We start from the raw sequence: 25,894 nt of genomic DNA, 5'->3' as shown, positions 1-25,894 counted from the left end.
TGAAAGCATTACGCTAAGATAAGTGACAGAAAGATAAACACTACATAAGTGATAATCTCACTTACACGTGGAATCGAAAAAAAACTAAATTCATAGAAAGGAAATCAGACTTGTGGTTACCAGAGGCAGAGGGTAGGAGAAGGGGACTGGAGGAAGGTGGTCAAAAGATACAAAACTCCAGTTATAAGCACCAAGGACATGATGCACAGTATGGAGACTAGAGCTAACATTCCTATACAGCATGTAGGAAAGTTGTTGAGAGTGATCCTGAGTTCTCATCACAAAGAAAAAACAATTCTCCCTTTTTTCCTTCTTTTCTTTTTATTGTATCTATATGAGCAGATGGATTTTATCTGAACCTATGGTTCATTTCACAGTATATGCAAATCAAACCATCATGTTGTTTATACAGTGATATATGACATGTATTTCTCAATAAAATTGGAAAAATAAAGTCAGAATCTATTAGATATATGATGAGATGTTCAAAATATTTCATTAGAGAAACACAAATTAAAGTAATAACTAGAAATTATAATCTATTGGATTAGCCAAATTATTAGAAATTCTTAGAAACTGGGGCAGGGATGGAAAGAAACTGATTCCTTGTACACTCATGGGACTGTAGAATAACATATTCAACCTAGAATAATGTGGTCATACTTCATCAAATAAAATATTATAACCCAATGATAAAGAAATCCCATTACTCTTCCTCAAGAATTCTCATTACCAAAGAATAATTCATGAAGAAATTTATTCCAGTACTAATTGTAATAGCTGGGAGGCTGGACAAGTAAAATGTGATGTCTCTCCACACTATGGGATGCTATGCATCAGTTAGAAGCAATGAACTAGATGGGGCACCTGGGTGGCTTAGTCGGTTCAGCATCCGACTTCAACTCAGGTCATGATCTCATGGTCCATGGGTTCCAGCCCCGTGTCGGGCTCTGTGCTGACAGCTCAGAGCCTGGAGCCTGCTTCGGATTCTGTGTCTCCTTCTCTCTCTGCCCCTTCCCTGCTTGCACTCTGTCTCTGTCTCTCTCTCTCAAAAATAAATACACATTAAAAAATATTTTAAAAAAAGAAGCAATGAACTAGAAAAACACATTGCAACATGAGCCAATTTAGTGCTAAGAGGAAAAAAAAAAGACACTGAGTAGGACATACAGCACAGTACCCAGAGTACCATTTCTACAAATTAAAAATACCAACAATTTAAATTTTACAAACACTCACAAATTCAAGGTTTGAGAGCAAACATATCAATTACATTAGAACAGCTACCTCTAAGGATAAAAACAAATATGGGGACTGAGAATTAAAAGAGAGAAATAAAGAAACAAAATGGGGGAGGGGAATGTTAGGTACATTGATAATGACATTAACTACAAACCAAGGAATATAATTAACTCAATTTCCTGTAAACAAAGTACAGAAACTTTTTGTAAAATGTCAAAATAAGTAAATTAGTTAGAAAGGTGAAGTCAGTGTTGTGTTACACTAGCCAAGTAAAAAGAAAATGTCAGGAAACATAAACTAATGTCATAAATGGTAAAATGCTGCCCCCCAAATGTAGTAATGGTACTCTCTAAGTCAACAGCTGGAAGAGAGACATGGGACATGATACAGGAGGGCACCTCTAAGTGACAATTCGGAAGCATTAAGGGGAAAGAGAGAAAATGAAAAGAAACCAGCAATAGCATAACCCACAGTAATTTTTTAAAAAGGTAAATCAATGAGTATCTAAATGTGTAAGAGAAGGATTTAAGACCATGATGTGATGGAGGTAAAGAGAATAGAAATGCTAGAGAAAGGGAGAAAAACCATAAAGCAGGATCCTAGATCCAAATTAGGAGCAATTATAGAACATTCCCTCCTAGAAAGTCAAGGAAAGAAAAAGACACTGATACAGGAAGGGGCCTTAAGGTAGGAATGGCCTTCAGATATCTAGGGACTGCACCCACGCCACCATGCAGTTCCAAAAGTGCAGAATGTTACAGAAATGTCCTCCTGACAGTGCCCCACAAGCCCAGCTGCTGCCCATACAACATACTCTCCATGCTCTCAGTCCCCTACTCACTGAGACAGTTGTGACTTGAAATGTCACCATCCAGCACACATGGCTCTTCTTGTTCCAAGTTGAAAATGACTTCTGGTTTGGGAACTTGACACCCTATCAACAGAAAATGACAAAAGACTTGCTTTCAGAGGCCATTCAATGAAGCATTCCATTTACTTTTCAGAAAAGTTCATGCAGAATAGAGGTATATTCATAACACACCAAATGGACAATTACTAACATAGAACAAATAGGATAAGCTATTACACACTTCAGATGACCTGCAGCCATTTTTTATATAAAATTTATTGTCAAATTGGTTTCCATACAACACCCAGTACTCATCCCAACAGGTGCTCTCCTCAATGCCCATCACCCACTTTCCCCCCACCCCTCAACTCCCATCAACCCTCAGTTTGTTCTCAGTATTTAAGAGTCTGTTATGGTTTGCCTCCTTCCCTCTCTGTAACTTCCCCCCCCGCCACCCCTTCCCTCCCCTCTGGTCTTCTGTTAAGTTTCTCAGGATCCACATATGAGTGAAAACATATGTGATCTGTCTTTCTCTGCCTGACTTATTTCACTTAACATAACACTCTCCAGTTCCATCCACGTTGCTACAAATGGCCAGATTTCATTCTTTCTCATTGCCAAGTAGTATTCCATTGTATATATATAAACCACATCTTCTTTATCCATTCATCAGTTGATGGACATTTAGGCTCTTTCCATAATTTGGCTATTGTTGAAAGTGCTGCTATAAACATTGGGGTACAAGTGCCCCTATGCATCAGTACTCCTGTATCCCTTGGGTAAATTCCTAGCAGTGCTATTGCTGGGTCATAGGGTAGGTCTATTTTTAATTTTTTGAGGAACCTCCACACTGTCTTCCAGAGTGGCTGCACCAGTTTGCATTCCCACCAACAGTGCAAGAGGGTTCCCGTTTCTCCACATCCTCTCATCTATAGTCTCCTGATTTTTTTCATCTTAGCCACTCTGACTGGCGTGAGGTGGTATCTGAGTGTGGTTTTGATTTGTATTTCCCTGATGAGGAGTGACGTTGAGCATCTTTCCATGTGCCAGTTGGCCATCTGGATGCCTTCTTTAGAAAAGGGTCTATTCACGTCTTCTGCCCATTTCTTCACTGGATTATTTGTTTTTCGGGTGTGGAGCTTGGTGAGTTCTTTATAGATTTTGGATACTAGCCCTTTATCCGATATGTCATTTGCAAATATCTTCTCCCATTCCGTCAGTTGCCTTTTAGTTTTGCTGATTGTTTCCTTTGCAGTGCAGAAGTTTCTTTATGTTTATGAGGACCCAAAGTTCATTTTTGCTTTTAATTCCCTTGCCTTTGGAGATGTGTCAAGTAAGAAATTACTGCGGCTGATGTAAGAGAGATTTTTTCCTGCTTTCTCCTCTAGGGTTTTGATGGTTTCCTGTCTCATTCAGGTCCTTCATCCATTTTGAGTTTATTTTTGTGAATGGTGTAAGAAAGTGGTCTAGTTTCATTCTTCTGTATGTTGCTGTCCAGTTCTCCCAGCACCATTTGTTAATGAGACTGTCTTTTTTCCATTGGATATTCATTCCTGCTTTGTTAAAGATTAGTTGGCCATACATTTGTGGGTCCAATTCTGAAGTCTCTATTCTATTCCATTGGTCTATGTGTCTGTTTTTATGCCAATACCATGCTGTCTTCATGATTACAGCTTTGTAGTAGAGGCTAAAATCTGGGATCCTGATGCCTCCCGCTTTGGTCTTCTTCTTCAAAATTACTTTGGCTATTTGGGGTCTTTTGTAGTTCCATACAAATTTTAGGATTACTTGTTCTAGCTTCGAGAAGAATGCTGGTGCAATTTTTATTGGGATTGCATTGAATGTGTAGATTGCTTTGGGCAGTATTGACATTTTAATAACATTTATTCTTCCAGTCTGTGCGCATGGAATATTTTTCCATTTCTTTGTATCTTCTTCAATTTCCTTCATAAGCTTTCTATAGTTTTCAGCATACAGATCTTTTACATCTTTGGTTAGGTTTATTCCTAGGTATTTTATGCTTCTTGGTGCAATTGTGAATGGGATCAGTTTCTTTATTTCTCTTTCTGTTGCTTCATTATTGGTGTATAAAAATGCAACTGATTTCTGTACATTAATTTTGTATCCTGCGACTTTGCTGAATTCATGTATCAGTTCTAGCAGACTTTTGGTGGAGTCTATCGGGGTTTCCATGTATAATATCATGCCATCTGTGAAAAGTGAAAGCTGACTTCATCTTTGCCAATTTTGATGCCTTTGATTTCATTTTGTTGTCTGATTGCTGATGATGCTAGAACTTCCAACACTATGTTAAACAACAACGGTGAGAGTGGACATCCCTGTCGTGTTCCTGATCTCAGGGGGGAAGCTCTCAGTTTTTCCCCATTGAGGATGATATTAGCTGTGGGCTTTTCAAAAATGGCTTTTATGATGTTTAAGTATGTTCCTTCTATCCTGACTTTCTTGAGGGCTTTTTGAAAGAAAGGATGCTGTATTTTGTCAAATGCTTTTTCTGCATAGATTGGCAGGATCTTTGCAGATCTTTTCTTTTATTAATGTGATCTATCACATGGATTGATTTGCGAATATTGAACCAGCCCTGCAGCCCACGAATGAATCCCACTTGATCATGGTGAATAATCCTTTTTATATGCTGTTTGATTCGATTTGCTAGTATCTTGTTGAGATTTTTGTAGCCATATCATCAGGAATATTGTTTTGCTGGGTCTCTGTCTGGTTTGGGAATCAAAGTAGTGCTGGCTTCATAGGATGATTCTGGAAGTTTTCCATCCCTTTCTATTTTTTGAAACAGCTTGAGAAGGATAGGTATTATCTCTGCTTTAAATGTCTGGTAGAATTCCCCTGGGAAGCCATCTGGTCCTGGACTCTTCTTTGTTGGGAGATTTTTGATAACTGATTCAATTTCTTTGCTGGTTATGGGTCTGTTCAGGTTTTCTATTTCTTCCCGTTTGAGTTTTGGAAGTGTGTGGGTGCTTGGGAATTTGTCGATTTCTTCCAGGTTGTCCAGTTTGTTGGCATATAATTTTTCATAGTATTCCCTGATAATTGCTTGTATTTCTGAGAGATTGGTTGTAATAATTCCATTTTCATCCATGATTTTATCTGTTTGGGTCATTTCCCTTTTCTTTTTGAGAAGCCTGGCTAGAGGTTTATCAATTTTGTTTATCTTTTCAAAAAAACAACTCTTGGTTTCATTGATCTGCTCTACAGTTTTTTAGATTCTATATTGTTTATTTATGCTCTGATCTTTATTATTTCTCTTCTTCTGCTGGGTTTGGGGTGTCTTTGCTGTTCTGCTTCTATTTCCTTTAGGTGTGCTGTTAGATTTTGTATTTGGGATTTTGCTTGTTTCTTGAGATAGGCCTGGATTGCAATGTCTCTGGACTGCTTGCGATCCAAGCTTTGGATTATTGTATTTTCATTTACATGTTTCCACATATTTTTAACTTTCTTCTCTAATAGCCTGGTTGACCTATTTACTCTTTAGTAGGGTGTTCTTTAACCTCCATGCTTTTGGAGGTTTTCCAGACTTTTTCCTGTGGTTGATTTCAAATTTCATAGCACTGTGATCTGGAAGTGTGCATGGTATGATCTCAATTCTTTTATACCTATTAAGGGCTGTTTTGTGACCCAGTATGTGATCTATCTTGGAGAATGTTCCATGCGCACTCGAGAAGAAAGTGTATTCCATCACTTTGGGATATAGAGTTCTAAATGTATCTGTCACGTCCATCTGATCCAATGTATCATTCAGGGGCCTTGCTTCTTTATTGATTCTCTGTCTAGATGATCTATCCATTGTTGTAAGTGGAGTATTAAAGTGTCCTGCAATTACCACATTCTTATCAATAAGGTTGCTTATGTTTGTGATTGTTTTATCTATTTGGGTGCTCCCAAATTCAGTGGGTAGACACTTATAATTGTTAGCTCTTCCTGATGGATAGACCCTGTAATTATTATATAATGCCCTTCTTCATCTCCTGTTACAGCCTTTAAAGTCTAGTTTGTCTGATATAAGTATGGCTATTCCAGCTTTCTTTTGACTTCCAGTAGCATGAGAGATAGTTCTCCATCCCCTCACTTTCAATCTGAAGGTGTCCTCAGGTCTAAAATGTGTCTCTTGTAGACAGCAAATAGATGGGTCTTGTTTTTTTATCCATTCTGATACCCTATATCTTTTGGTTGGAGCATTTAGTCCATTTACATTCAGTGTTATTACTGAAAGATATGGGTTTAGAGTCATTGGGATGTCTGTAGGTTTCATGCTTGTAGTGGTGTTTCTGGTATTTTGTGGTCTTGTAACATTTCACTTACAGGGTCCCCCTTAGGATCTCTTGTAGGGCTGGTTTAGTGGTGATGAATTCCTTCAGTTTTTGTTTGTTTGGGAAAACCTTTATCTCTCCTTCTATTCTGAAGGACAGACCTGCTGGGTAAAGGATTCTCAGCTGCATATTTTTCCTGTTCATCACATTGAAGATTTCCTGCCCTTCCTTTCTGGCCTGCCAAGTTTCAGTAGATAGGTCTGCTACTACCCTTATGTGTCTACCTTTGTATGTTAAGGCCCGTTTATCCCTAGCTGCTTTCAGAATTCTCTCTTTATCCTTGTATTTTGCCAGTTTCAGTAGGATATGTCATGCAGAAGATCGATTCAAGTTAAGTCTGAAAGGAATTCTCTGTGCCTCTTGGATTTCAATGCCTGTTTCCTTCCCCAGATCTGGGAAGTTCTCAGCTATGATTTGTTCAAGTACACTTTCAGCCCCTTTCTCTCTTCTTCTTCTGGAATTCCTATGATACAGATATTGTTCTGCTTGGTCGCATCACTTAGTTCTCTAATTCTCCTCTTGTACTCCTGGATTTTTATCTTTTTCTCAGCTTCCTCTTTTTCCATAATTTTATTTTCTAATTCACCTATTCTCCCCTCTGCCTTGTCAATCCGTGCTGTGGTCATCTCCATTTTATTTTGCACCTCAATTATAGCATTTTTTAAAATTCATCATGACTATTTTTTAGTCCCTTGATCTCTGTAGCAATAGATTTTCTGCTGTCCTCTATGCTTTTTTCAAGCCCAGTGATTAATTTTATGACTATTATTCTAAATTCTTGTTCAGTTATATTGCTTGAATCGGTTTTGATCAATTCGTTAGCTGTCGCTACTTCCTGGAATTTCTTTTGAGGAGAATTCTTCCGTTTCATCATTTTGGCTAGTTTTCTGTCCCTTATGCGTTTTAAAAGCTTGTTGTGTGCTCTGCACCTGCAAACACCGCTATATTAAAGGAGGCTCATATATACTGTCCAGAGCCGGGCCCTTCAGGAGGTGTTTTTTAAGGGATTGTTACTTGCTCTCTGTTTTTGTGACTTTGGTTATTTTATTACCCTACTCGTAATAATAATTTGGACCCTCCACCAGATGTGCTTTGATTTATTCCTTGGAGTAGCCCTGTAAAGGAAAACAGATAGACAAACAGGAGACAAAAACACCAAACACACAAATAACACAAACAAACAAAAATCTAAAGACTAAAAACAAAACAAAAAACAAAAAAACAGACTACAAGAAAAGAAGAGGGTGGAGGTGGTGTTGATGGAAGAGCACATACAAGGACAGAAATGACAGGAGTGGGGTGGAGCGGGGGGGGGGGGTGGGAAGAAAAAATAAACATTGATTAGGCAGAGACTAAAAGGCTTAATCTTAATCCAGAGACAGAGAAAGGAAAAAAAAAAAAAGAAGGAGCCAGGGAAAATGAAATGAAGATAAAGTTACCCAGAGAAATTATATGGCTTAATTATTTCAGAGAGAGAGAAAGGACTGTAAAGAAGGAGGTGTAGAACATGTATCAAGACAATGGATTAAATATGTCTGTTTAGACAGACGAATAACCAGAGTTATTGGGAGGGAAGAGATAAGGAGGAGAAATGGAGAGGGGGAGGGAAGAATTATCTATATATCCAGAATTGACCTAGTTAATCCAGGCAATGCTGCATCGCTTGTCAGGGTAGCTGTCCACAGGGTCTGTGTCCCTCTGGTGGACAGCAGTTACCCAGTGCAAAGGGGCGTGGTTTGGCGTTTTCTGGACCCACCTCCACTATGGGCCCAGGAGTGATCCCTGAGGCCCCGCCTTGGTGGTGGTGGGGAGTGGGGGAGGAAATGGTGATCCCCCAGTCTCTCCTCTACGGAGCTGGACCCGGTGGACTCAGTTTGAGTCACCCTCACTGTGCCACGGGCACAGACAAGAAGGTCCTTCTCACTCTGCCAACTCCCCTGACCCTGCGCTTGGCTAGGATTCAAAGTCCCGCCCTGTGCACTCTGGCACTGGGGAAGTGCCTCTCAGTGCCGCGATATGTGGTCCCCGCTGGCTTTGTCTGTGCCACAGCCACTTCAGGGAGGACCACCTTCTCCTACTGCGCACACAGCCACTGCCCTCACCATGAGCCCCCAGGGCTCCACAGCACTTCAGGCAAGCGGCGGCCTTTTCCTCCTGCAGAATGCGCCCTCAGCCTAGCCACTGTGCCCAGGGGTGGCAGACGCAGGCAGGTTCTGTACTATCGCGCAGCTCTCCAGGGAGGGAACCACTTTCTCCAGCTGCAGGCTGAGCCCCTGACCCGCACCCAGGCCTGGTTCCCCTCCTCCCCAGGTACGTGAACAGGGAGCCGGCCCCAGTTCAAAGAAAGCCCCGCAGTTAGAGATTGGATCCCTCCCAGTCTCAGTCCGAGGTCTTTCTCCTGTCCAGATACCGTCCTACACTTCCCTAGCCACTCTTCTCTTCGTTTTGTCTCTCCGCAGAAGGGGGTCCCTCCCCTCCATGTCCACGCGGCCTTTTTTTTTTACCTCCCCTAATTCACAGTTACCCACCTATCTTTTTTCCAGCTTTCCCATTTTCATCCTAGTAGATTCAGTCTCTTTTCCTCCCAGGTTCTGGTGTTCAAAGTCCTTTGGCTTCCACACTTCTTTGTTTGAGAGATGCAGGAAGTATGGATTCCCCCTACTTCTCCGCCATGTTGGCCCCTCCCAGACCTGCAGCCTTTAGAATTCCCACGTATCACAGAAATTCCACAGATTTAAAAAATTCCGCTGAGAATGCAAATATACTCAAATAGGTACAGCCTTATCCCCAGGGGAGCTGTGCTTACCCACTGAGATCAAGTTGAAATAGTTTTCCAGCATCACATCCCTGTACAGGCTTTTCTGAGCAAGGTCCAATCGTTGCCACTCCTCCCTGCTGAAGTCTACCATTACATCCTTGAATGACACTGACCCCTGCAAAAACACATTCCTATTCAATGTGAAGAATGGAAACAAGGTATTTAGGAACGTCCTTTTAATAATTTTCATCATGCTACAACATATAAAGTTTTATATATTTTATATCATTATTTGAGGGAAAATAAATCTCATTAAAAATATCATGCTGGTGCCTGGGTGGCTCAGTCAAGATTAAGCCTCCGACTTTGGCTCAAGTCATAATCTCGTGGTTCCTGAGTTTGAGCCCCACATCGGGCTCTGTGCTGACAGCTCAGAACCTGGAGCCTGCTTCGGTTTCTGTGTCTCCCTTGCTCTCTGCCCACCCCCCACCCCCATGCTCTCACTCTCTCTCCCTCTCAAAAATAAGCATTAAAAAAAAATATAACCACAGAATCTGCCCCCAAAGCCAAGAGCACACTTTACACACTGTATGTTAGCCAATTTGATAATAAATTATATTAAAGTAATAAAAATAAATAAATAAATAAATAAATAAATAAATAAATAAATAAATCATGCCATTCTTTCTGTAGTACTGATAATATTCTGGGTTGTTTTGGTCATGTTTTTTTGGTATGCTGTGGAAATTCATAAAACTTTATGATTTGTGCATTCTTTTCTATGCCATATGTCATTAAAACTTCATTTAAAAGATAAAATATATTCTGCCATTCATTTTGCACTTACCAATTCATTGAATAAGTCCATTCTTTCTTTAAAAAAGATAATTAAAATAGGCACTTTTTTTTTTTTAACAGTGTGGTACTAGCATAAAGAGAGACATATAGGTCAATGGGATGTAACTGAGAATCAAGAAATAAACCCTCATATTTATAGTCAACTGATATTCAACACACGTGTCAAAACAACTTAAAATCGGGGAAAAAAAGGATAAAAGAATGAAGTTGGACACCTACCTCATACCATATTAAAAAAAATAGCTCAAAATGGGTCAAAGGCCTAAATGTTCTTATATTTAGCCAAATTTACACTTTAGCTAAAAGGGTAAATCCTTGTGATGCTCGATTTGGCAATGATTCCTGGGATATAAAGTCAAAAGCACAAGCAACTAAAGAAAAAAGTAGAGGAGCAAGTGGATGACTCAGTCAGTTAAGCATCTGACTTCAGCTCAGGTCATAATCTCGCAGTTCATGAGTTCAAGCCCCCCCGTCAGGCTCTGTGCTGACAGCTCAGCACCCCAACTTATACTCTGTCTGTCTCTCTCTCTCTCTCAAAAATGAATAAACATTAAAAAAAGTTAAAAAGAAAAAAATAAATAGGACTTCATCAGAATTAAAAACTTTGTGCTTAAAAGGATATCATCAAGAAAGTGAAAAGACAACCCAAAAACTGGAACAAAATTTTTGCAAATTATATGTCTGGTAAGTGACCTGTATCTAGAATATATAAAGAGCTCCTGTAACTCAATAAAGCATAAATAATCCAATTAAAATGAATAAAGGACCTGAATATACATTTCTCTAAAGATCCACAAATGGGAAAAAGCACATGTAAAGATCCTCAGTACCTTTAGTCATAAAGGATATAGAAATCCAAATCATAGAGATACCCCTTCAAATTCACTAAGATGACTATAATAAAAAAGATATTTAATATTGTTAGTCATCAGTGGTATATTTCCACGAGAATGGCTTCAATTAAAAAAAAAAGATAATAATAAATGGTTAGTGTGGAAGTGGAAATATTGGAACCCTTGTACAGTGATAGTGGACATGTAAAATGATATAACCACTTTGAAAAACACAATTTCTCAAAAAGTTAAACACAGAGTTACAACATGACCCAAAAGGTCAACTTCCAGGTAAATACCCAATAGAAATGAAAACATTTGTCTACATAAAACTTGCACATGACAATTCATAGTAGCATTATTCATAATATTCACAGTGAAAAGGAATAACATATTGTAGTCTGAGAAGACAGAGGGGGAATGTGGGGCAGAGGCAATATTTGAGAGGTATCAGTGAACAACATTAGCCCAAAGATTCAAGAAGCTCCTCAAATCCAACTTTATAAAACTGCAAAGACTATAAAAAATGGTAACAGTAATATCTAGTGATGTTTAAAATACATGTCAAATCTAGGGCACCTGGGTAGCTCAGTCGGTTAAGCATCCGACTTCAGCTCAGGTCATGATCTCATGGTCAGTGAGTTCAAGCCCCGCATCCAGCACTGTGTTGACAGCTCAGAGCCTGAAGCCTGCTTCAAATTCTGTGTCTCCCTCTCTCTCTGTCCCTCCCTCGCTCATGCTCTGTCTCTCTCTGTCTCTCAAAAAGGAATAAACATTTAAAAAATAATAATAAAATACATGTCAAATTTAAATGCATGAAAATAAGAATACAAAGATGAGAGGTGGTAAATGGAATTAAGATGATTTGGTATCCCAGAATTATTGAGAAGGGGGTAGAAATAACAACGACTTAAAGATGAATACTGTAATACCTAGGGTAAAAAAAGAATGTATACAATGAGCAAGTTAACAAAGGAAAAAATTAAATTTTGAGTAATCTAAAAGAAGATTAAGAAAGGAATGTAAAAATAATATTAAATAGATGGTTCAAATATAAAATTAATAGTAAGATAGTATATGTAAGTGCAAGTATATCAGCCATTACATTAAATGTAAATGGACTTGGGAGCCTCAATGGCTCAGGTGATTAAGCATCTGACTCTTGATTTTGGCTCAGGTCATGATCTCACAGTTGGTCCTCTCTCTCTCCCTCTCCCTCTCTCTCTGCCACTCCCCCAGTGGTGCTCTCACTCTCTCAAAATAAATAAACATTTAAATGTAAATGGATTAAGCATTCAAGATAAAGCAAAGATTGAATAAATCCCACTTGATCATGGTGAATGATCCTTTTAATGTATTGTTTTTAAAAAAAAAATTATTGTTATTTATTTTGAGAGAGCTAGAGAGCAAACAGTAGAGGGACAGAGAGAGAGGGAGACAAAAATCCCAAGCAGGTTCTGTGCCATCAGTGCAGAGCCAGATGCGGGGCTCAAACTCACAAACTGTGAGATCATGACCTGAGCCAAAATCAAAAGTCATACATTTAACCCACTGAGCCACCCAGGCACCCCCTTTTAATGTATTGTTGAATGTAGTTTGCTAATATTTTGCTGAGAATTTTTGTATATGTTTCATCAGGGATCTTGGTCTATACTTTTTGTAATGTCTTTGTCCGGTTTTAGTATCAGGGTAATGCTGGCCTTTTAGAATGTATTTGGAAGCTTTCCTTCTTCTTCTATGTTTTGGAATAGTTTGACAAGAGTAGCTTTAACTCTCCTTTACTTTTTTTTTTAAGTTTATTTATTTGAGAGAGAGCAAGCAAACGGGGAAGGGGTAGAGAGAGGAGAGAGAGAAAATCCCAAGCAGGCTCTGAGCTCTAAGCACAGAGCCCAATGCAGGGCTCTATCTCACAAACTGTGAGATCATGACCTGAGCAGAAATATGAGTCAGGCGCTTAAGCTACTGAGCCACCCAGGCACCCCTTCAACTCTCCCTTAAATGTTTACTAGATGGAGCACCTGGGTGGATGAGTCGATTGAGCATCTGACTTCATTCAGCTCAGGTCATGATCTCAGTCGTGAGTTCAAGCCCCACATAGGTCTCATGGCTGTCAGTGCAAAGTGGGCTTCAGATCCTCTGTCCCCCTCTCTCTGCCCCTCCCCCACTTGCACTCTCTCAAAAATAAATAAACATTTAAAAAATAAAAAATAAAATAAATGTTTGCTAAAATTCACCTGTGAAGCCATCTGGTCCTGGACTTTTGTCTGTTGGGGTTTTTTTTTTTTTCATTATCAATTCAATTTCACTACTAGTAACTGGTCTGTTTAGATTTTGTATCTCTTCCTGATTCAGTTTTAGAAGATTATATGTTTCTAGGATTTATCCATTTCTTCCAGGTTTATTCCTGGGATACAAGAATGGTTTAATATCCACAAATCAATCAACATGATACACCACATTGACAAAATAAAGATAAAAATCATGTAGTCATCTCAAATGCAGAAAAAGCATTTGACAAAATTTAATACCTGTTCATGAAAAAAATAAAAGTAAGACTTTCAACAAAGCGGGTTTAAAGGGAATATATTTCTGGGCACCTGGGTGGCTCAGTCAGTTGAGAGTCTGAATCTTGATTTCAGCTCAGGTCATGATCCGAGGGTTGTGGGACTGAGCCCCACACTGGGCTCTGTGCTAAGCATGGAGCTTGCTTAAGATTCTCTATCTCTCCTTCTGCCCCTCCACTCCCCTGCTCACACTCTCTCTCACTCTAAAATAAATAATTAAAAATAAAGGGAGTATAGCTCAACATAATAAAGGCCGTAAATGACAAACCTACAACAAACATATACAATGGTGAAACACTGACAGCTTTTTCTCTAAGATCAGGGGCAAGACAAGGATGTCCACTCTTATCACTTCTATTCAACACAGTACTGGAAGTCTAGGCCACAGCAGTCAGAAAGGAAAAAGAAAAGGCATCCAAGTTGATAAGGAAGAAGTAAAACTGTCATTATTTGCAGATGACATGGTGCCATACACAGAAAATCCTAAAAACTCCACCAAAAAAATATTAGAAATAATAAATGAATCCAGTAAAGTTGCAGATACAAAATTAATATACAAAAAAAAGATATTGCTGGGGCGCCTGGGTGGCTCAGTCGGCTAAGCGGCAGACTTCAGCTCAGGTCACAATCTCGCGGTCCATGAGTTCGAGCCCCGCGTCGGGCTCTGGGCTGATGGCTCAGAGCCTGGAGCCTGCTTCCGATTCTGTGTCTCCCTCTCTCTCTGCCCCTCCCCCGTTCATGCTCTGTCTCTCTCTGTCTCAAAAATAAATAAAACGTTAAAATAAAAAAAAAAAGATCAGACTTGCATTAAAAAAAAAAAAAGATATTGCTTATGTTTCCATATACTAATATAAAGTAGCAGAAAGAAATTAAGAAAACAATTCCATTTACAACTGTATCAAAAAGACTAAAAGCCTAGGAATAAACTTAATGAAAAGAGATGAAAGATCTGTACCCTGAAAAACAATAAAGCATTAATGAAAGAAAGAAACTAAAGACAATACAAACAAATGGAAAGATATACCATGCTTATGGATTGGAAGAATTAATATTGTTAAAATTCCATATTACCCAAAGCAATCTATAGATACAATGTAATTCCTATAAAATGCCAATAGTATTTTTTACAGAACTAGAAAAATACTAAAATTTTTATGGAACCACCAAAAAAACCCAAGTAGCAAATGCAATCGAAGAACAAAGCTGGGGGTAGCACATCCAATATTTCAAGAGATACTACAAAGCTACAGTAATCTAAACAGTATAGTACTAGCACAAAAAACAGACACATATCATTGGAATGGAATAGGAGGCCCAGAAATAAACCCAGGCTTTATATGGTCAATTAATCTACAACAAAGGAGGCAAGAATATACCATGGGAAAAGCCAGTCTCTTCAATAAATGGGTGTTGGGAAAACAGGACAGCTACATGTAAAAGAATGAAACTGAACCACTTTCTTACACCATACCCAAAAATAAATTCAAAACGGATTAAAAACCTAAATGTGAGACAGGAAACCATCAAAATCCTAGAAGAGAACACAGGCAGTAACCTCTTTGACATCAGATTTAGCAACATGTTTTTAGATATGTCTCCTCAGCCAAAGGAAACAAAAACAGTAATAAACTGTTGAGGCTATGTCAAAATAAAAAAACTTCTACATAGTGAAAGAAACAATCAGCAAAATGAAAAGGCAACCTACTGAACAGGAAAAGATATGTGCAAATGGTACACTGAATAAGGGGTTAATATCTGAAATATACAAAGAACTTATACAACTCAACACAAAAAAAAAAAAACCCCACAAATAATCTGGTTAAAAATGGATAGAGGACCTGAATAGACATTTTTCCAAAAAATGAGATATGGGGCACCTGGATGGCTCAGTTGGTTGAGCACCTGATTCTTGATTTCAGCTCAGGTCATGATCTCACGGTTCATGGGTTTGAGCCCAAGTCGAGCTCCATGCTGACAGCTCAGAGCTTGGAGCCTGCTTGGGATTCTGTATCTCCCTCTCTCTCTGCCTCTCCCCTGCATGCACTGGGTCTCTGTCTCTCAAAAATAAATAAACATTAAAAACATCTTTTTTTAAGTTAAAATGCAAAGAAGAGATAAATATTATTGAAAAAATATATAAGAATATGCTTACTATAAAATAAGTCCTCCTTCAAAAAAAAAAAAAAAATCAGTGAACGACTTCCACTCCTGGAAAGATGGGAACAAATGCACTCATCTCTCCTCATTCCACTACGCCCATCTAGAAACCCTAGACATCATCCATAAACAATCTGAGAATACTCTGTAAGGCAAAGAATAAGAGACAAACTGGCTAGGGACCTCAGGAACCAAGGAACTACACAACATTAGTTCCTGAAGACTGCCTCATACAGCCCTGACAGGTGCTAGAACATTCTACAACCCAGAATCAACAAGAGCACACAAAGAGAGCTCAAAGAAAAGTCTGCTCTCTCTAGCTAAAAGATCAGCAAAGGGGCAACCTAGAAGGCAGAAAAATTTTAGGCAAAATATACTCTAGCCAAACACAACAGATTAAAAACCCAAAGAAACAAAAAACTTTGGGCCTGACCCCACGCCCACCAGTAAAGACCCAAGGAGTGGCCTAGACTCCCACTCTTGCCTGGCTGAACAAAGATGCCCCTTCACATTCCAATGGTGTGGTGTGGGAAAAAGCAGGGGGGAACTGGAACTTTCATTCATACACAGTAGTAATAAAATAAAAAAAAAAAAAAATAGACCAATATTTCTCATTAATATAAGTCCTCAACAAAGTATGAGCAAATAAAATACATAAAAAGAAGTATATGCCGGGGTGCCTGGGTGGCTCTGTCGGTTAAGTGTCTGACTTTGGCTCAGGTCATGATCTCGCGGTTTGTGGATTCCAGGCCCACGTCAGACTCTGTGCTGACAGCTTGCTCAGAGCCTGGGGCCTGCTTCAGATTCTGTGTCTCCCTTTATCTCTGCCCCTCCCCTGCTCGCCCTGTCTCTCACTGTCTCTCTCTCAAAAATAAATAAACATTAAAAAAAAAAAAGTATATGCCATGATCAAATGGGGTTTATTCAAAGGTTGCCAAGGCTGGCTCAGTATGTGAAAATCAATGTAATCCATCATAGCAGTAGGCTAAGGAAGTAAAATTCCACAACCATGTCAACTGATGCAGAAAATCAAAATTCAACACCTATTCATGATAAAACCTCAAAACTTTGTTTCACAAGGTAGTCCTTGGACAAGCAGCAATGACACCCTGTTGGAATCCCAACCCTATTAAATAAGAATCTGAAGTCACGTGCCAGCGAGAGAAGCACCGCTCTGTAATGATGGAAACCCTGTCAGTGTATTTCTAACAGTGTTCTTGTTGAAGACACTGTTCTGTCTCCATTCATCTGAAGAGCCATCAGAATTTTTCTCAAGCATCAAGAACCAGGCAATCTTTACCACAGATGAAATAAATTACTTATCAACAATATAAACCAGTATCTCATTTTCATTATTGCTATGTCTTTCACGGAGACCAGAGACAATCTCGCAGTTCAAAGTTCATAGCTGTATAAAATCACAACTCACATATATCTATACTCCAAGCTTGACTTGGAGTTGATAGTCACTTCTTTTTTTCCCTCTGATCTTGGTTTTTATTAATTTATACTTGTCCATCTTACGATATGGGTTATTAGATGCTTCCTAAAATCCACTAGAAAACAAAACAACAAATAAATAAATGAACAAATAAGAACTCACCAGGGACTTGGTCATTTCTGGCTCTTCTGGGAAAGAGGCAGAGATCTGAGAAGAGATGAACAGAGTGACCAATGAGAGAAGGAAGTGTGCCAGAGTCCCACACATGGACATATACATCATTTAGCATCCATGCACCTGACCCAAAAAACTCATTTCCAGGACATCATAAAAAATCATCCTGAATTGCACACAAATTTAATTTATTTTTTTAACGTTTATTTATTTTTTGAAAGAGAGAGAGAGTGGGGGAGGGGCAGAGAGAGAGGGAGACAGAGGATCCCAAGCAGGCTCTGCACTGTCAGCACAGACCCCGACATGGGGCTCGAACTCATGAAACATGAAATGATGACCTGAGCCGAAATCGGATGCTCAGCTGACTGAGCCACCCAGGCACCCCTGCACAAAAATTGAAAAGCAGAAATTTCACCACAGCATGGCTAACAACAAAATTAAAAGGCTAGAACATACTGATACCCAATAACTATAGACTCTTTAAATAATTTGTGGACCATCCTGAAAACATAAAGACACATAAAATTAAATTACAGTAGAAAAATATGTTAAACGGCCAAGTAAAAATAAAAAGATGTACCAAATAGTATGGTTTCATTTTCACTGAACAATATGTGTGTACATACACATGCACACATACACGCATAGACACATATATGAGTGCATTCATACACAAGAAAGAAAATTGTCTGGGAGGAAATATACTACCATGTTAACAGATATATTATTTGGGTGGTGATAAAATTATAGGTAATTTTTATATTCTTATAAAACAAAGTAACTTTTTTTTTTAATGTTTGTTTATTTGGGGCACCTGGGTGGCTCAGTTGGTTGAGCCTCCAACTTAGGCTCAGGTCACCATCTCGCGATTTGTGGGTTCAAGCTCCGTGTCAGGCTCTGTGCCGACAGGTTGGAGACTGGCGTCTGCTTCAGATTCTGTGTCTCCCTCTCTTTCTGCCCCTTCCTCACTCATGCTTTGTCTCTTTCTCTCTCTCAAAAATAAACATTAAAAAATTGTTTTTAATAAATAAAAATAAATGTTTATTTTTGTGAGAGATAGTGAGCGGGAAGGGGCAGAGAGAGAGAGAGAGAGAGACAGAGAGAGAGAGAGGAGAGGTAGAGAAAATCCCAAGCAGGCTCGCTGCTGTCAGCACAGAGCCCAATGCAGGGCTCGCTCCCACGAACTCTGATATCGTGACCTAAGCTGAAATCAAGAGGCAGACAGTCAACTGAGCCACCCAGGCGCCCCTGGAAGCAGGTTCTAATCAAGACACACACATTGGTCATTGTGTCCCTTTGACCCTAGACCTATCCTCCCCAATATTTTTTCATGATAGACTTTTAAAATTAATTTTTGCTTTGAACTTTTATATTAAAAGTATTCCTATTAAATATACTTTTCATGTCTAAACTCTGCCAGCAAATATTGGGCCAAGGTGGACTGGAGTCTGAAAAAGAGATTCTGAAGGCTCACTATTGTGCTCTGATACCAGGGATCTGTGGAAACACAAAGAGATCCTGCAGAGACAGTGCCACATGGTGACAGCCACTCAGCTGTCCTCCCAAGAGCCTCATACGGTGTGGGACGGGTGGTACAGGGGAACAACGAGAATTTGGAGCCAAATCAATGTATGTTTGAATCTCAGTTCTTCCATCTTCTAGCATGACAACCTAGAGAACTCACTTCAATCTGTTTCCCCATCTTCATACTTTTTAGATAAACAAACTTACAATACTTGAAAAGCACTCAGACAGGTGTGGCATATAAATACTCACTAAAATTACTTACTGATATTATTACAATATCAGTAATCCACGTAGAATGCAATCACTGTACCAGATGTCATCTGACTTCACAGCCCCCTCAAGTAAGTCATCACCAACCCCGACCCCCAGTTCCTCACTCGCACTCCACAAGTGGCTCCACTGTCAGTTGCTGCACACTGACCTCCTGCGAGAGCCATTACTCACACCTCAGAATCACTGGTTCCCATAGCCTGCTGCTCACAGACCCCAAATCATTCATTCCACTGTCCCTGATCACAGAGCCTCCAACACTCTAACCTGATCGTTCTGGCTTGCCACCAGTAAATTCCATGCCCCACAAAGGAAAAATTCCTCCTATATGTCTTTCCTCCATTCTCAATACTTCTGGTCATCAAATGTGTGTGTGTGTGTGTGTGTGTGTGTGTGTGTGTGTGTGTGTGTGTTGGAAAAGGTCGGGGGTGGGGAAGGAATCCCTACACTAAGCAATTCTGCAACACCAGCCGAATGTCCTACAATTTAACTCAATTCTGGCATCATCTGCTTGGAGTTAGCATCAGATCACACAGGTTGAGGGCTCACTCTCATGAGAGTGCCCCCTGCCCCAACTTCAAATGCCAATCATAAGCCCAGGCTGTTACTTGTGCTTATTAACTGGCTGTAAATCAGAGGTTCCCAGGACCCCCAGCTCGGGTTCCATTAATTTGCCAGAGCAGCTCACAGAACTCAGGATAACATTTGACTTATTGGATTACCAATTGATTATAAAATGACATACCTCAGGAACAACCAGATGGATGAGACGCATAGAGCGAGGTATATGGGAAGGGGTGCCGCACTCTCCCAGCATCTCTATGTGTTCAATCCAGAAGCTCTCCAAACTCCATCCTTTTGGGGTTTTATGGACGCTTCATTACATACAGATGATTAATTAAATAACTGGCCATTGGTGACTGACTCAACCTCCATTCGGGGCATGGGTTTCAAGTTCCAACGCTCTAATCACATGGTTCGCTCCCCTGGCAACCAGCCCTCCTCGAGTGGTTATGGAGAGACTTTCGAAAAATTACTTCATTAACGTAAACTCAGGTGTGGTTCAAAAGAATTTATTAGGAATGATGACAACATCCATTTCACCTTCATCTCTCTGGAGCAATTTCTGGAGTCAGGAACAAAAGGTGCCCTGTGGCTCTTATCATTTAGGAAATGACAAAGGTTTTAGGAGCTATGTGCTGGGAACCATGGACTAAGACAAAAATACTTATTTCTTATTATATCACAATATCACATGCCCCCATTGCTGGCCTCCACACTTTCATCACCACCCACCATGCATCTTCATCAATCATCCCAAGAGTCCCAATCCCAGATGCACCTGCACTGGCACCAGGTACCCAAGCACACTTCCCACCACTCACACCACTACTAGGCCTGTACCATTAGCCTTCCCCACAAACTTACGCACACACACGCACACGCACACACACACACACACAGAGGAAGGAACCCAATCAATGATCAAATCTGGGGATATTCTTGAATTTTAAAGATAATCAAAAACACATAAATCCAAAGCACATGTGAAATAACAGATTATTTACAGAGAAAATTTTCAGAAAATCAAGACACCTCATCTGCAATAAATTAAATATCAGAAATGTATCTAAAAGGCCTTTTCTGGGGCACTTGGGTGGCTCAGTCGGTTAAGTGCCCAACTCTTGGTTTTGGCTCAGGTCATGATCTCATGGTTCGTGAGTTCAAGCTCCATGTTGGGCTCCATGCTAATGGTGCAGAGCCTGCTTGGAATTCTCTCTCTCTCCCTCTCTCTCTGCCCTTCCCCTGCTCTCTCTCTCTCAAAATAAATAAATAAACTTTAAAAAAAATCTTTAAAAGGCCATTTCTCTGTGAAGGCTAGAGAAAGACATTTTCAGAAATAAAAGTACTTGCAGAGTATCTCTATCCTTATCTGGCGAAAATACTTTAAAAAGTATTCCAAATAGTGTAAATTGAATCAGATGAGATCTCCCAAAGAAAAATACTGTTCAGCAATAATTTTTGCAAGAGATATGATTATAAAAAAGGACAAGAGTGGTGATGGGATGAGGCCATTAAAGGTAAAATTGATAATATTCTATGATAAAACATTTCTAATTAAAACATAAGAAAAAACATAAGTTATACGGGGTGTAGAATGGTAACAATGAACAGAAACTTAACCACTACAATGAAAGTAGAAAGTATGAAACAGAAAAAAATGGGGCACCTGGGTGGCTCAGTTGGTTGAGCTTCTGACTTTTTTTTTAAATTAATTAATTAATTAATTTCTTTATTTATTTATTGTTTAATTTACATCCAAGTTAGTTAGCATATGATGCAACAATGATATCAGGAGTAGATTCCTTAATGCCCCTGACCCATTTAGACCATCCCCCCCACCCCCAACCCCGCTGACTCTTGACTTCTGCTCAGGTCATGATCTCATGCTTCCCGGGATCAAGACTGGTATGGTAATGTGCTGACAGGAGCCTGCTTGGGATTCACTCTCCCTCTCTCTCTGCTCCTTCCCTGCTCATGCTTTCTCTCTTTCTCTTAAAATAAATAAGGAAGGAAGGAAGGAAGGAAGGAAGGAAGGAAGGAAGGAAGGAAGGAAGGAAGGAAGGAAGGAAAGAGAGAAGAAAAAAATATGGCGCCTGGGGGGTTCGGCTGGTTAAGCATCCAACTTGGGGTCTGAGTTCTGAGTTCCAGACCCGCTTCGAGTGAGCTCAAGGTCTGCTCCTGGCTCCAAGCTGACAGTGCAGAGCCTGAGTGGGATACTCTCCCTCTCTCTCTTCCCCTCGCTCACTCACACACTTATCAAAAAATTAAATAAACTTAAAAAAATAAATAGTAACAAACTGATAAGCTTAAAAGACAAAATCAGTTAAGACCTCAATCTCTCACCCCTCATATCCCTCATTCCTCATTCTCAACAGCTACCCACCTCTACTGACCCCACGACCCCATGTCTCCCCGCAGATCCACCGTTAGAGATCCCACCATCTCCATCTCTCCCTCACGGATCCACCTTCCGGACCCCACCGACCCCATCTCTCCCCGGTTCCACCCTCAGAGATCCCCCCGACCCCATCTCTCCCTCACGGATCCACCGTCAGAGATCCCCCGACCCCGACCCGATCTCTCCTTCACGGATCCACCTTCCGGACCCCAACGACCCCATCTCTCCCCACGCAGATCCACCGTCCAGACCCCACTGACCCCATCGCTCCCCGCGGATCCACCGTCCAGACCCCATCGACTCCATCCCTCCCCGCGGACCCGCCCTCAGAGATCCCACCGACCCCATCGCTCCCCCGCGGATCCACAGTCAAGACCCCATCGACCCCATGACTGCATCCACTGCCCGCCCCCGTCAGTGGCCGGATTGCTAACCACGGACCTCAGCGACGCTTCGTCACTCATCTCCCGATGCTCCCATCGCAGCACTCACCTACCCCTCACCCACGCCCTCTCAAAACAGTGGCCGTTTACCTCAGGTGGTGACTAAATCTGGCCGACTTCCCTTCTCGCTCAGCCCCACTCTCTGCGGGATTCCTCACGGGGCCGCCCGGGTGTGCGCATGCTCAGCAGCGGTTTCTTGGCCCCAGCTCGCGAGTACTTAACATGGCTCGCTGCTAAAAGCGGCTCCCTCCAAATGGCTGGCCCGCGCCAACATGGCGGCGCCCATTAGGCGCCCAGGCGTGCAGGCGGCCATGTTGAAGTGATGTAAAGACCGTGGAGCTCAGAGTTGTCTCGGGAAACGTGGTTGGGCGGAGGTGCTACTCTGGGACTCAACCAGGAAACAACCAGAGCGAGACAACCAGGAAACAACAACCGAGACCCTTCCCCTCGCTCCCGTGTACTCAATGCCACCATTTGAGGCAATCAGCAATTATAGAACGCTTCACCCCAAAAGAGGAAGGTACACATTTTATTCAAGCACCCACGCAGCATTTGCCAAACTAGGTCACAACCTGGGTCATAAAACAAATCAAATTTAGTAAAACTTAAATCATACAACCTAGTTCTCTGGACACAGAATCAAACTAGAAATCATCAGAAAGACAACAGAAAATTAACACTTGTAAATTAAGTGGGGGCTTTTTGTTGTTTGTTTGTTTGTTTGTTTGTTTGTTTAAGAAAGAGCGCAAGCTGGGAAGGAGCAGAAAAGGAGATAGAATATCTGAGGCAGGCTCTGTGCTGACATCAGCAAGCCCCATGCAGGGCTCCAACTCACAAACCATGGGATCATGACCTGAGCAGAAGTCCAGCACTCAACCAACTGAGCCACTCAGGTGCCCCTAACACGTGTAAATTAAGCAACGCAGTTCTAAATAATCCATGGGCCAAAGAAGAAGTCTTGAGGAAATTTTAAGAATACAATGAAATAGGGGCACCTTGGTGGCTCAGTCAGTTAAGCGTCTGACTCTCAATTTCAGTTCAGGTCATGATCTCACGGTTTGTGGGATCCAGCCCTGCACTGGGCTCTGCGCTGACAGTGCAGAGCATGCTTGGGATTCTCTCTCTCTCTCTCTCTCTCTCTCTCTCCCCGTGCCCCACCCCACCCTCGCATTCACACACATGTTCTCTCTCAAAATAAGTAAACATTAAAATATATATTTTGAATTAAATGATGAATATATAACTTATAAACACTTGTAAGATGCAGTAAAAGTAGTGTTTAAAGGGAAATTTATGGAATTGATTGCATAGTTTAGAAGGGAAGAAAGAACTAAAATCAATAATCAAAACTTCCATCTTAGGAAATTAGAGAAGAGCAAGGTATTAAATATTATTATTAAAATGATATGGATATTAAATATTAAATATTGAATTCAATATTAAAAGGACAAAAAAGGAATTTTTTAAGAATTTAATTTTTTATAAGTTTTAACTTCACAGCAAAATTTAGAAGGTACAGAGATTGCCCATATCCTTCTAGCTCCCATACATCCACAGCCTCCCCCTATTAATATCCTCCTCCAGACTTGTACATTTGTTACAACTGATAAATCTACATTGATGTACCATAATCCCCTAAAGTCCATAGTTTACATTATAGTTCGCTCTTTGTGTTATATAGTCTATGAGTTTGGACAGATATATAATGACAAGTATCCATCATTATGGTACCCTCTGTGAATATCCTCTGTTCTCTGCTTATTTCTCTTCCCCTACCTCAACCCTTGGAAACCATTTACCTTTTTTCTGCCTTCATAGTTTTTACTTTTCCAGAATATCATATAGTTTTCCAGAATGTCATATACTATCCTATAGTATATAGTACATAAACTTTGGCTTCTTTCACTTAGTAAATTTTTCGTGGCTTGAAAGCTCATTTCTTTTTAGCACTAAATAATACTCCATTGCTGGGGTGCCTGGCTGGCTCAGGTGGTAGAGCAGGTGACTCTTGATCTCAGGGTTGTAAGTTCGACTCCCATGTTGTATGTAAGATTACTTAGTTTATTTATCCATTCACCTGCCAAAGGACATCTTGTTTGCTTCCAAGTTTTGCAATTATGAATAAAGCTGCAATAAATGTTTGTGTGGGCATAAGTTTCCACCTCCTTTGGGCAAATACTAAAGAGTGCAAATGCTGAATCATATTTTGAGTGTATTTAGTTTTATGAGAAACTGTCAAACTGTATTCCAAAGTGGTTGTGCTATTTGCATTCCCATCAGCAATAAATGAGAGTTCCTTTGCTCCACATCCTTGCCAGCATTTGGTTTTTGTCAGTATTCTGGATTTTAGCCATTCTAATATAGTGTAATATTGTCTCATTGTGGTTTTAATTTGCATTTCCCTGACGACATATGATGTCAAGCATCTTCTCATTTGCTTATTTGTCATCTATACATCTTCTTTGGTGAAGTGTCTGATAAGGTCTTTGGACCATTTTTAAAAATCAGGTTGTATTCTTATTGTTGAGTTTGAAGAGTTCTTTATGTCTTTTGTATAATAATTTTTTGTCAGATGTGTCTTCTGCATATATTTTCTTCCAGTTGGTGACTTGTCCTTTGATTCTCTTAACATTGTCTTTTGCAGAGCAGTTTTAATTTTATTTTAATGTTTGTTTGTTTGTTTGTTTGTTTTTGAGAAAGAGAGACACAGAGCCCACAACAGGGGAGGGACAGAGAGAGAGAGACACAGAATCCAAATCAGGCTCCAGGCTCTGAGCTGTCAGCACAGAGCCCAATACAGGGCTTGAACTCACAAACTGTGAGATCATGACCTGAGTAGAAGTCAGACACTTAACCAAGACACCCAGGTGCCCCAAGTTTTAATTTTAATAAAGTCCATCTCACCAATTATTTCTTTAATGGATAGGCCTTTGGCATTGTAAGAAGTCACTGTCATACCCAAGATCACCTAGGTTTTATCTCATGTTATTTTTTTTTAAGTTTATTTATTTTTGGGAAAGACATAGTGTAAGCAGGGGAGGGACAGAGAGAGAGAGGGAGAGAATCCCGAGCAGACTCCATGCTGTCAGAACAGAGTCTGATGCAGGGCTCAAACTCATCGAAACCATCAGATCATGACCTGAACTGAAACCAAGAGTAGGATGCCTAACTGACTGAGCCACCCAGGCACCCCATATTCTATGTTATCTTTTGAGAGTTTTATCATTTTGCATTTTACATATAGTTCTTTGATGAGTTTTGAGTTACTTCTTGTGAACAGAATAAGGTCTTTGTCTAGGTTCTTTGGGAGTGTGTGCACATGCAGATGTCCAGTTGCTCCAGCACCATTTGTTGAAAAGACTACCTTTGCCTCGTTGTATTGTATTTGCTTCTTTGTAAAAGAGCAGCTGACTATATTTATGTGGATCTATATGTGAAACTGTAAAAGATCTATTCATCTTGCAGCTGTCCA

General features: G+C 40.3%; 1 protein-coding gene across 6 annotated transcripts in view; it reads right to left on the bottom strand.

The window, feature by feature from the left end:
* The window catches only part of ZNF484 (zinc finger protein 484), a 32,855-nt gene extending 10,190 nt beyond the window's left edge, over positions 1-22,665 (bottom strand). The window contains exons 1-5 of one of the 6 annotated variants that reach the window (XM_027041304.2): positions 22,513-22,665; positions 17,209-17,253; positions 9,873-9,931; positions 9,242-9,368; positions 2,084-2,176 (exon numbers count right to left, since the gene is read on the bottom strand). In XM_027041304.2, coding sequence (XP_026897105.1) covers positions 2,084-2,176; positions 9,242-9,368; positions 9,873-9,917 — 265 coding nt within the window. In that variant the 5' untranslated portion in view covers positions 9,918-9,931; positions 17,209-17,253; positions 22,513-22,665. Of the gene's footprint in view, positions 1-2,083; positions 2,177-9,241; positions 9,385-9,872; positions 9,932-17,208; positions 17,254-22,420 lie in introns of all 6 variants that reach the window. The other 5 variants (XM_027041305.2, XM_053205438.1, XM_027041307.2 and 2 more) reach the window with 5 other exon arrangements.
* Between the last annotated feature and the right edge of the window lie 3,229 nt (positions 22,666-25,894).

Source organism: Acinonyx jubatus, chromosome D4, assembly GCF_027475565.1.
Source record: "Acinonyx jubatus isolate Ajub_Pintada_27869175 chromosome D4, VMU_Ajub_asm_v1.0, whole genome shotgun sequence".
NCBI classification, from domain to species: Eukaryota; Metazoa; Chordata; class Mammalia; order Carnivora; family Felidae; genus Acinonyx; species Acinonyx jubatus.
This window is presented reverse-complemented; position numbering and strand designations above follow the sequence as displayed.